The 12,939-nt window shown below is 38.8% G+C and overlaps 1 protein-coding gene across 1 annotated transcript in view; it reads left to right on the top strand.

Moving 5' to 3' along the window:
* The window catches only part of LOC147438299 (uncharacterized), a 55,658-nt gene extending 47,621 nt beyond the window's left edge, over positions 1 to 8,037 (top strand). The window contains exons 9-10 of the mRNA XM_086487588.1: positions 20 to 147; positions 7,892 to 8,037. Of these exons, the coding sequence (XP_086343714.1) occupies positions 20 to 130 (111 nt within the window). The 3' untranslated portion in view covers positions 131 to 147; positions 7,892 to 8,037. The remainder of the gene's footprint in view (positions 1 to 19; positions 148 to 7,891) is intronic.
* Positions 8,038 to 12,939: the final 4,902 nt, after the last annotated feature.

The raw sequence follows: 12,939 nt of genomic DNA, 5'->3' as shown, positions 1-12,939 counted from the left end.
TGCCAAGGTTGTACATCAGAATCAAGGTACGAAAAACCAGGCAGCGTCTCCAGGCTCTGCAAAGTCGGGAAAGAATGCTAATCTTCAAGATTACAAAAGCCCCACGTGGAACCTTTGTATCAACCTTTGACCAGAAGATTTAACAAGGTATAATCTCTCTACACCTACACTGTTGCCAACTAGGAAGATCAAAGTAGGCCTGCCAATTTTTGTTTTAAGGCTTATTAAGAGGAATCTACACAGATTCTTCCTTGGCTTTAGGGGGGAATAAAGGAGGTGGTGAGACGTGGAGGTAGGAAGGAGAGAAAGAGGGGTGCCATGTGTGTGCACTGTGGGAAAAGACTAGGTAGGGAGAAAGATTATTCTAACGAAGATGAAGACGTCCGTCTCCATTCGGACAAAGGCATTGCGAGGAGCGCGCTGAGAAAGGGGACGACAGAGGGCTCTATTGCTTTGAGCAATCTTGCAGCTCAGTGCACAGACATGGCAGGAAGGAGAGAGAGAGAGAGGGGGAGAGAGAGAGATGCGTGCAGCGATTGATGAGGAGGGTGGGAGAAAGAGGGAAACCTTTTTCTTTTGCTATCTTGTGCAATCGTGATTGCATGTGGCTTGCTCTAATTCCGCCCACTTGTTATTTTGTAAAGCTATAGGATAGATATCGTGGAATTTATTCTCCTATCAAAATAAAGGCTCAATATATGTTAATAAAATAGGATTAACTAAAGTAAATTATATTTTTGGGGCTTTAATCTGTCAGTTATAAGACAAAAGACTTCTGCAAAAATATCCCTCACAACCCATGTACATGAAATTATAGATATGCCCAAATTGTGTGCTTGTCAAGGGGGCTAGCTGTAATTTATTGATATTCACAAACTGGTTGTGGCTATTCTAGCTAATGACACTAAGTATAAGAGCAAAACTTTAATGAATCATCAGATTTGACCCATCATAATTTGGATTTTGGAATGCATTATAACTAATGTCTTCAAACAAAGTAACATGCTTTACTCTCTTTACGACGTATGTAAGGAAATTGTGTATGGTATTCTTGTCACAAGAGTCTTGAAAACTTGTAAAATTATGTAACATTAGTGGGGGTGTGTACCATACTAATGGCTTCAAACAAAAATAAAAGGTATTACTAATTCAAAGATTCCACTCAAAAAAAATAAATCACGCGTTAATCTATAGCACGTAATGATAGGCAATGACGAAGTACATAGATTTGCAACAATATTATCTAAGAAAGATGAATACAACAAAGAGAGAGAGAGAGAGAGAGAGAGAGAGAGAGAGAGAGGAAAACGCTAAAGAAAACTTAGAAGAAAACGTTAAAGGAAACATGAAAGAACAGAGAAACACTTTTTTATATGGACACAAAAGGTCTTTTTACTTTCCTTCTTCATTCGTCTTTTAACTTTCCATCTTCATGTGTCTTTTCATTTCCTAAACTCACCCGTCACTTATGCACTTATTATGTTTTGAAAGAATTTTTAATTTTTTGAGGTTGGGGAGACCTAATAGTATTAAACTAGCGGTAAATCTAGTAGGCACCCCTAGTTCTTTTGAAACGAAAAGAAGGTAGAGGGTAGAGCTATGGCACTAGACCTTGAGGGGTGCACTATTAACAAAACTAGATTATACTTTTTGTTTGAAGGATTCTATAAAACTCCTCATATAACATGTCTTTATGATAAAATGATCCCCTTTGTCAATGAACAAAACCCCCTAAAGTTGTGCAACTTGAGATTTGAGTGGTTCCTACCAATGTGAAATGTTTTGAGGTGCACATTGTTCATTGATTTGCATGAAATGTTGGATTGGAAGCATTTTTTCTTGTATCAATATTGTAAAATGCTCATGTTCATTTGTTATAAGGGAGGAATGCATAGAAGTTTAAACCGCTGGGTAAAAATATGGAACTAGACTAGAGCCTTGAATACTTGGGATAACCCAAGGGAAAAATCCATGGAAAAGTACCTTCAGTATACATGTATGTAGTAGTACTTCCAATTTAGGCATATGGAATGTTATTAAGGTACATTAGTGATATACTCTTGTTGAGAATTCTGAGATGCCAAGAAAATGGATGGAAATTCGTACTATCTCAAGTTTGGAATTTGGCTTGCTTGGGGTAGAGGAGGTAGTAAAAAAACAAGTCCCAAAACCACGACAATGTTTGAATAAATCCACCATGTTGGTATGAAAGCAAAATAGAAAGGCTTTACAAATTGGCACCTTTAGTCATGAATACATGCTCTCATATTACTGCGGCACATTGCGTGGGTGTAGGAATATATGCTAATCCACTGATATAGGTAATAGATTTTGACTCTTATGCCTATGCCAACATGAGCAACATGACATACATGTGCTAAACTCTTTTAGCTTGAGTGGAAGCCTATTAACTATGGCCTTTAGCACAAGGTTTAGTAAGACACATGTGTCTTGCTCATTTAGTGGCTAACTTAATTAACACTAATTGTGCAAAAACATTTTTTTTCACTCTTTTAACTTTGATTCATATTTTTTAGTCAATAATTGCGTACTTGAAAGGCAAGATCAAGTCCACAAAAAGAGGAGTTTCGAAGGAGGAAACTAGAGCTGCCAATGATTACCATCATCTATGTAGTTTCATAAGATAGCCAAGAGGTGTAACTACAAGAAAGTAGGCCAAGAGAATAGCTAGATAATAAGAAGGTTACTAAATTAAAATTACTTGTTGCGTTAGTTAGGTATTGAATATAAAGGGACTACATACATCATTCTTCTGACATAAAGATGAACATAGCAAGAATTTAGTCGACTTGCATTCGCTCATGGAGAAGTTACTTGTGACATCTCAAGATGTTGAACAACATGTTTCTGTTGCAATTTCCCTCCAATGTGTTTTTTGTGTACATCCTTCTTGTTAGGGGCCACTCATGTATTGGTGACCCACTTATAATTTATTTAGCGATAACACGGGCATATTAAAGCTCAAGATGTTAATTAAATTCTTAGTGGTGGAACCTTAGCATTGTTAGCCATGGAATTCATCAACATAAGAATGCTCGATCTTTATAAATAAGTCGATAGAAAACCTTGGTTGTATCACTCTTAAGCGAGATTATACTCTTGATATGATTACTTCATTTTCTCTAACATCATTTATGAAAACACCATTCATGAACTTCTACATAGAAAGAAAGTTGAAAAAATATGTGAACTCATCTGGGAACATCATGCTATCCCAAATGTCTTTTTTTCTCAAAGCATCTAGATACACTGTCCACGTTGACTATATCAGACAATTAATGTAGCCTTGTCTTTGTAACTTTTGTTATATATTCTCTCTTCCTCTTTGGTTCATATTGTTTGATGCATGTCTTCTCCATTGCATTATGTTCGTTGAAAACTTGTTCTTCCTTGTCAACAAGTATGAAGATCAAAGGCTCCCCATAATCTACAGAGGGTTGGTAGTATCATTAAATTGGATTACAAAGACACATACACAAAAATTTGTGACACACACACACGCACGCGCACACACACACACACACACACACACACACACACACACACACACACACACACACACACACACACACACACACACACACACACACACACACACACACACACGAGGTTGGTGGCATCCACCACTCCAAAACCAGAGGGAACATCACTACCTTCTTTAGAAAATCAATAGTCAAATTTCAAGGGGTCTAGGTAAGATTTCTTTCTAACCATTACTAGCTACCTTTAGTGATATCTTAAATAGGTATTTTTCTACCACCATGCTATGCATTCACCCTAGAATCAACCATGCATTATGGGCCTACCTTATGCAACACATGCTTAATGTTACGTTTTTGTGGTTCATTCTGCAGAGTTTTGAAGTTTATCTACGGTGAACAAGTAATATGTAGACTAATATACACAAAATATGAATTTATACTATGCTTAATTTCTCTAGTACCCCTTTTGTCACTATAGTTTCTACACAATTTGTTTCTCTTACATAAAGTATAAATGTGTAATTTGGATGGATTTTCAAGTCCCCATTTTGTTACGATAATTGATGTTAGTCTAATATCTTGTTGAAGATCTTGCATTAGCTACAAACAACTACAAACCATAGGAGAAAGGGTAAGGCTAGTCATCACCTACCAAGCCTAAATATGCATTTGCAAAAATTGTGAAGAAATCTAAAAAGGAAAATAACAAGGCCTTGAAGTATGCAAATGAAAGATTAGGGGGAACTATGCATGCTATTCTCCACCCAACCTGTCTCCTTTTATAGACTCATAGTCTATGTCTCAAGATCCAGAAGCAAATGCTAGCTTGAGAATGAATTTCACATGGATTAATCCTTGCAATGCTGTAACAAGTACCAAATCGGCTTATAGCTGTGGATTCTGATATACCTATAGCTCGGCTTATGTACCTTGTGAGCCCCTTGGCTTGGTTCATGCCGGCACCAATTGATGAATGTTCATATACATTTGTAAAGCCCCTAAGTCAGTATGTTGATAGCATATTTCAAACTTTGGAAGCTACCATTCCATATTCATAAAACTAAAGCAGTGCTTTAGAGAATGTCATCAGACATTCACATGCCATGCATGATAAAACTCTCAAGGGCCAAGCCATGATAGCCATATTATACGCAACCTTGGTTTGCTATCTTTGCTAACTTGACATTCAAAGGTTGTGAAACCTTTTAATGCTTTAGACTGTCCTGCAAAACTTGCAATTTCAAAAAAAATACAGATAATGCAATGTACTTGGTTGACTAAGACTTGAATGCGGTTAAAGTTCAATAAAATCTATGGCCACTTAATGCACAAGTCTTGCGCTTGAGCAGCTTCGTATGGAGCCTTGCTCCATAGCCCCCGAACATGATCACATGCAATGTGTGTATCCTAACAAAGGTAAAGGAAAAATGATTAGGCCTCAAAAGTGTCAGGAAACATCTGTACAAATAGCCCTACTAAGTGCAAAAAGTGTGGATCCTTTGTCTACGAAAGAAACTCACTATTGAGGTATAAATAAATAAACTTGATAACCTCTGATCTTGTTGACCAATGAGGTTTTCCACTGCCTCTATTGGATGTGGGCTTGCTGACCTTTGTCATGCATTTTAAGTCCATGTGTAGACTTCCTTTTGGAAATCCATATTCCATTACTATAAAATTTGGAAAAATTTAGAAAGAGAAAACTGAGAGTTTACAAAATAATGAAACCTTGTTCAATCCAATTTGCTTGAATTCTTGGACTTGATCTTTGCCTGTCCAAAATTTTCTTGCCTTTGCACCTCTGTGTCAGCTCGTAGCCTTTGCTTGATTTCAAGTGGGTTGCTTGCATATGGAAAAAGGAAAGCTATGGGATTCAATTGGCCTTGCTGTATGCAATTTCCGTTATCGAAGTTGTTGCTCAAGTGTTTAGCTTCTCCACAAGCTTAGCTCAGCTCTTCAATAGTCTGTGGAGTTGAACCAATTGACTTGAATCCCGCCGTGCAATTATTTCCAATCCCGTGCTCCAATATTTGTATGGTTGTACATGCGAAGTGGCTGATGGCCTTTGCCCATGCTTGACTTGTCTTGTCGAATGTCCAGAATCCCTTGATCGGTGACTTTAGCACATAACAATATTGGCAACATAAAACTTGTGCTGCTTCAACCAAGAGGCATGCATGCCTTGCTTGAAACCCCGATTTCAAGAGAACACATTGTTGGGTTCAAGCCCTATTTGATCTAACATGTGGGAAATGGCCATAAAAAAGCATAGATATAGGCCACCCTTTTGTGGAAGTTTGCGTGGAAGTACAGCAGTGGCTATTTTTAGCTTAGCCAATCTATATATTTGTAAGGGTTCAATCAATTGAATATAGCATGTAGTTTTTTTGGCCTTCAATGAAACTCTCTCCCGGCCTCTCTCCGTCAGTCTACTCTCCCTCCCACCATGGCTAAGCAAAGGTGTCGCCCTCCATAGTTGTGGAAACTCTACAGTGGTATTAGAGCACCGAGGCAATAAGGGGAGCTTATCAAGATGTCTTCCTTAGCAAGCCTAGGAGTTCTAAAATACGACGATGACAAGGGTGGCAAGGACCTCTGTGAATGAACTTTTTAAAATGTTGCAGTCACCCAAGGCCAGCGAGGACATTTCAAAACGTTGCTATTGGGTGCCTCATTACGTAGTGGCAACGACAAAGGTTCTCTTGCATGTTGAAATGCTGCAGCCAGTCGACGGTGGGTGAGCTTGTTTATGCAACATCTCAAAAGGCTGGATGGTGGTGGTCATGGAAACCCCAACAAGTGGTATCGTAATCAATTGCAATTAAGGATTTGCATACGCTTATTACTGTATGTTACAACACTACAAACGACAAATTTTGACCGTCAAATTGGCCAACACTGGTGATTTGGTTCTCATCTCATGACACCAAATTGTTGATTTCTTCTACAAAATCAAGTATATAGACGTGCATGTAGTGATTACATGTCTATTTTGTGTTGCTACTGGAGACCTCTCTCATTAACTCCACGTATTGGAATCTAATGTTACTCAGAGCTTTTGAAAGAAGATTAGAAGAAACATTTAGAGTCGGTTCTCAAGATGAAGAGCACAAAAATTGAAGGTTTGCTACAACAAGCTGGTACATCAATGTATGTAGCGTTCAAAAAAATGTTTTTTTTTTCATGTCATGTTTGTTTTAGTTTTCTTTATTTTCGATTATTGTCCAATAAATTTGTATAGTTATAGACACTACCACACAATAAAAGTTAGTAAGACCTCCCATTTGTTTGTTTGGTTTGAGTTCTTGTTGTTTCCACTCTGATTGTTGTTCGAGGGAAGTACACACACCGATGGTCTTATCAAGGGGTGTGCTTCTATTTATTGTTTGAGGTGGTCTATTGAACTCTTTCATGGTCTATTTCAAATCCCATTGTCAGTGGTTTGGGGTTGAGGGGGGGATTATTGGGTTCAAGCCCTATTTGATCTAATCTGTGGGAAATGGCCATAACAAATCATTGATATACGCCACCCTTTTGTGGAAGTTTTTATGGGAGAAAAGCAACATCTATTGTTAGCCTAGCAGTCTATATATGTAAGGGTTCAATCAATTGAATATAGAGTTTTTTTTTTGCCTTCATATGCTCTCAAAGATCTCTCACACCCTCTCTTTGTCGTTTTGCTCTCCCTCCCATCATGGCTAAGCAAAGGTATAACCCTCTAGCCATGGAAACCCTATACATATGGATTGCTTCAACCTTGCAATTTATGTGTAGGAGAATTTCTGAAATTCCTATGTTTTTTTGTGTGCTGCTACACCATCCCCCTCTTGAAGCCGAGCACGCCATACGGCTAAGAAGGAAGGTGGCCACTTGCTCCAAAACCTATAAAAAGGTGAGCTTTACATACTTACTTAGCATTAGTGGTGTGTGCATTTGGGAGAAGTGTATGTACATTAGGATTGTGAGGATTTTACCTGCAAAGGTGTAGTGTTAAATGTCGGATCTATGGCAAAGGGCAATGAGAAGCAAGCTATTGTGGAGTTGGCTGCTCCAACTCATTCTCATGTGACTTTTGGCATTGAAATGGAATGCTGTCCGAACTATGTGATGGTTGTGAGTATCCCTCATGTATATGCCGGTAGAGGCACTTGAATAACTTCTTCTGCTGAACTTTATCTCATGAGAGCTTGTAAAGCACAAGGGGCTTCGTATCGTTTTTTCCCTTGTAAATGATTTCATCTATGAATATATGATTAGCTTGACCTTTCTTATTATTTATCTTTGAAAGCAATCTAGTTGGGTGACATCTATAACATGTGGGATACCCATGCCTCACCTGCATACGATACCAATGCTAACTAAATGTTGTGTTGTTTCCATGGGTGCAGGTGAGGGTTACCTTCTCAACTATGGTTTTCAAAGTTCCTTGGCTTGAAGATACGGACTATTATATCTTCTAGCTCTTTATTTCAGCATTTGTGTATAAGACTGTTCTGTACTATGAATGGGAATTATACCTCCTTTTCATTGCATAGTTTCTAGTGTCTTTTGTAATTTGAAAGGATTCTTTGGTGGATATGTTATATTGTTATTGAAACACACACACACACACACACACACACACACACACACACACACACACACACACACACACACACACTCTTGGTTGCTCATTTAGTGGGTTTGGCTAATGAAATCCCACACTTACTTCCACTGAGGCACTTCTACTCTAATTCAATTGTTCTACCTATGCTTGGTCTCCTTACAGTTGGTTCTGATGCTCTAGTTAGACCCCTAAAAGAGCCTCCCTTGGAAAAACCATCCTCTGGTTCTGTCTAAGTCTTTTGGTTTTACTTCTTTCCCCTGTAAATGAGGTAAGATTGATTTGATTTGTAATAAGGTCTCTTTGGAACATTGAATGCTACTAAACCCCTAGTTCCAACCTAAAGGTTCACTTTATCTAAGTAGGGTTAAAACTACCCTTTGTTGGCATAATCTTGGTGAATTCCATGTGGAAGATGTATGAGTCAATTTGACTCCCTTTTCTCATTTCGGCTACTCTGAAACTGAACCTACTTACTTGATCCTTTGTACTCAGCCCATTTGGGGTTCCCTCAGTCACTACCTTTAAAATTAGATACTTTCTTCTATTGGGTTTGGTGGGGTCTTTTTAAGTTTTTATTAGCCACTGAAGGGTTGGTGGCCACTTGCATTTGGGTGTGGACTCTCTGCCATGCCGGGCTCTCGCGGCGTGTTTGTCTGATGCACATTACACATTTGCTTGTTTGGGCTCCACCCGACAATACTGATGCGGAGGTGGCTCTGAGACGGCGAGCCATTCACAACTGCGGACCCATGGAGCAGAAAGGGATGCTCTCTAGTGAATGGTCTTCCTCTATATAACTGGTGAGTCTTCAGACTCACTTAGCATTGCTACCTTTGCATCTGCTTGTGTATGTATCTTGTCATATAGAGAGAAGGTTCACTGTGTTATAAGAAAATGGCTAAAGGAAAGGACAAGCAGGCCATTGTAGAGTTATCAACTCCAACTCAATCTCAGATAGCTGAAGTTCTGAATCTGATGGAAGATGTACCTTTTTTTACTTTTATGGCTTAAAAGGACTATGCTAATTGGTTCTGTCATTATGAAGCCATGGTTCTTGGTTGCTCATACTGTTCTGATATTGTATGGGACTTTAGCTTGGAAATAACCTGCATTATATGGCTGTGAATTTCTCTCATAAACTCTAGCTGTCTAATTGCTATATGGATGAGTATATCATATTGTTTTGCTGCCAAAATCTCTCACTGCCATCTAGCCTTTGGTGGCTATTGGATGGTTGGATGATCTATTCTCTGATGTGTGGTGCCTAGTTTGATGGTGAAGGGTTTGGTTATAGCCCTGTAGATACTGTAACAACGGCAATCTTTTTTATGCAAGTGGAACTTCTATGGTGACACATCAGATTGGATTTTTTGGCTGCTACTTGGTTTATTGTGGATACATTGGAACATACTGGATAGTGGTTGGTATACTTTGTTGTCCCTGGACAGGTTATGAATCTTACAAGTGCTGTTGCTTAGTGTTATGTTCTCTGTGACTAACCAATGATTGGCTTATTAGGTTGTTCTCCTGACATCAGCCTTGTGACTGATGCCTTTGTGATGATTTAAACACTAAAAGGAGCTCTTTACTAGTGTTTTTCAATTCCACTGGCTCGTTTGTTGGCCTCCTTTGATGTTGTAGCAATACTTCATATATCAATTTCTTTTACATTTTTTATGTTATATTTGCATCATAAGATATACATATAGGTGCTGAGCTTATGGTATTGATATGCTAGGCTTATTTCCTTGTATTTTTGGCCGAGAACTAGGCTGCTGAAATTGTGTTTACCTTATGGTTTGGTGTTAAAATTGGTTGGTAAACTCTTGAAACCTTTGATAGCTTGCTGGGTAATTGGAATGATAATTTCATATGCATTTTAGGCTTATTGTTGCTAGTCTTGGATACTGATGCATACATAGGTCTCATTGTGATCATACTAAGATATAATAGTGGTTTAGAGACACTTAACTTGCTACAAGGTGTGGTGATCTCTATATATGCTGAATATGCTTTCAGCTATAGTAGAATTATTTTTCAATAAAACTCTGTTGGAAGCCTCACAAATGCTTATAAGGGTGCTTATACTGCTGGTGTTCCCTTTGTTCTCTAATGATAGTACACTTATTTGACTTACTTATCTGCGTGCTTTAGGAGACACCAAGGTTTAGATTGACGGCACGTATGAGTACCATCACTGATCCGGTAAAAGTAGCTGCCATTAATGCCAAACTTTGCAAGATTAAGAAACAAGAATATGTTGCCCACTTTCGGGCAAAGATGGTCCCTAAAACTCGGCTCCGACCCTTTCTCTTTAGGGCATGTAAAGCTAAGAATATTCCACCAACTTTCCATGGAATGAACAGTTAAACTTTGTTGATTTCTTCTCACTTGTGCATTTGAAACTTTGGTACAATGATGATTTTTTAATAAAAACTTTGACTGCAATCTAGTTGGGTGACATCTATAACATGTGGGATACCCACACATCACCTGCATACGGTCCCAATGCTAACTACGTGTTGTATTGTTTCTATGGATGCAGGTGAGGGTTACCTTCTCAACTCTGGTTGTCAAAGTTTGCTTTTTGGATGAAGAAGGCGGACTTGTGTTTCTTCACCCTACTGAGAGGCTCTTAGTTCTCTCTTCTACTTTGTATAAGACCTTTTCTATTTTATGAATTGGATTTATACACCTTGTTCACTGACATAGTAGCTAGGTGTCTTTTGTATCTTGTCAAAGATCGTTGGTGTATATGTTATTATGTTATTGAAACACACACACACACACACACACACACACACACACACACACACACACACACACACACACACACACACACACACACACACACACACACACACACACACACACACACACACACACACACACACACACACACACACACACAGAGTGTGTTAGCTTGCCAACAAGTATGGGTATCGCGAGTCAAATCGGGGCAACCATAGCAGGTGGGGAATTGCATATGCAAGTCGCATGAGGGCAACATTTGAAGGGTTTTGAATCAGGCAAAGGCATCGAGAGGCAACCTATACCGGGTGATATCAAGGCCAAGCTCAAGCTACAGACAGAGATTTGATCGAGCGGGTAGCAGGCAGGTTTGGGAAGCAAGCTTGAATTGAAGCTCATAGGGCCTTTGCAATCGTGCAAAACAACAGGTTTAGGCAGAGGAGCTCATGTGTAGGAAACTAGAGAAAATCAAGGAAGCGAACAACAGGAGCGTATGCAAGCAAGACAAGCATGTGAGTGTGGTTCTAAGAATGCAAATGTATGATGAATCTACCAATCGCTCACATGGGTTGTTGTATGACAATCCATCTACCTTGAATTGTGTACCATTTGTAGTGGGAGCATAGTTGAGTGCCAAAATTGGTGACTTCTTATACCAGCTTGGTGCTAAGGACATGCATGAATGCAAAGGGTGGACATGGTTGGTCCCAAGGTCTTTGTCCCAAGGATATGGTTGGATCCTTGATCCAAAGGAAAATTATTGTTGGTCAAAAGTCTTTGAAAGGTTGAATGCTTGGTCCTAGGACCAAGCTTGTTCTCTTGGAAGAGGATGGTCCCAAGTGCATGGTTGAGTGGATTTTGAAATGTCCACCTCAACCTACAAAACAAAGACAAAATGAGCATGGTAAGTATATGGGTAACCTGAGCAAATGTACCAAACATAAAGTGAAGATATGAAAGTTACAAACACTTACTAGTTGAGATGTTATGTCTCTGTCACTATCAATGGGCTCGTCTTCACTATGAGGAAACCCCAAACCTCTATGGCGTCTTTCATTGTGTATTGTGACTTCCAGCTCCATTTTTTGCCATGCATCCACATCGTTACTCTGTTATAGAGTTTGCAACTCCTTCTCAACACCAGCTTGCCTACGAGCACCACACTCCCTTGCCTTTTTGCTTCATCACCCCACCTCTCTATAGCGCCCTGTGCATCTCTAACGCTCGTGCCAAACAGCTTCAAAGAACAATGAAACTCGTTATTCAATATGCACAACATTCACTAATGGTGTCAATTTTTTTAAATTGCACTTTCACTTTAGGGGAATATAAATATAATTTCTATAATAGTGATTGACATGCCAAAAATTAGGGTAACAAGATATGCTTGTTGGCACATGTGAACTAGCATTAAAAGCATAGCATGTTAATATGCTTCTACCATTAAGCATGTCTGGGGTCCATAGAAAAAGTTTGGTTTTGATGAATGATGAGCCCCCTTTTTGCGCACAGGTTTTAAGCACTTTTAAATGAGAAATTGAGGGCGAAATGCTCATCTTGTTATGTAGAAAAAAAATGTCTCTTTGATTGCTTCCTAATTCCAAGTTTTTTGTGCTCATTTTTTGAAAAGGGAATGGTTGTTGTGAATTGTGGACTTTTAGTCCATTTAAGAGATAATTTGAGTCTATTTTATAGATAATTTGAAAACTATAGGCTGATTTTTGAGAAAAGGATCATGATTCTATCTGTGGAGCATCTCATGGAAGTTGTTAAGTTTGAGAGATGAGTGTTTTGATATCTTATACATTTGGGATAATTCTCTTTTGTTTCTTGATTATAGGTCTTCCAAAAGCACCATTCTTTAACGCTCACAACCTTTCTAATTTCACTCACACATCATTTTTGTATTTCGTATGTGTTTTGGCTATTTTCGATAGCTGGTTGGCAGGCAAGTGGATAATTCTTTTTTGTTCTTTGGCATATTTCAAGTATTTGTGATCACTAATTTTTGCTCAAGAAAAGCAATACCACTAATCTTTTGCTCCGGGGCGGTCATGAGGTTCAAGCTCTAATGCAACG

Source organism: Adiantum capillus-veneris, chromosome 17 (assembly GCF_014529385.1).
Source record: "Adiantum capillus-veneris isolate H3 chromosome 17, ASM1452938v2, whole genome shotgun sequence".
In the NCBI taxonomy this organism is placed as follows: Eukaryota; Viridiplantae; Streptophyta; class Polypodiopsida; order Polypodiales; family Pteridaceae; genus Adiantum; species Adiantum capillus-veneris.
This window is presented reverse-complemented; position numbering and strand designations above follow the sequence as displayed.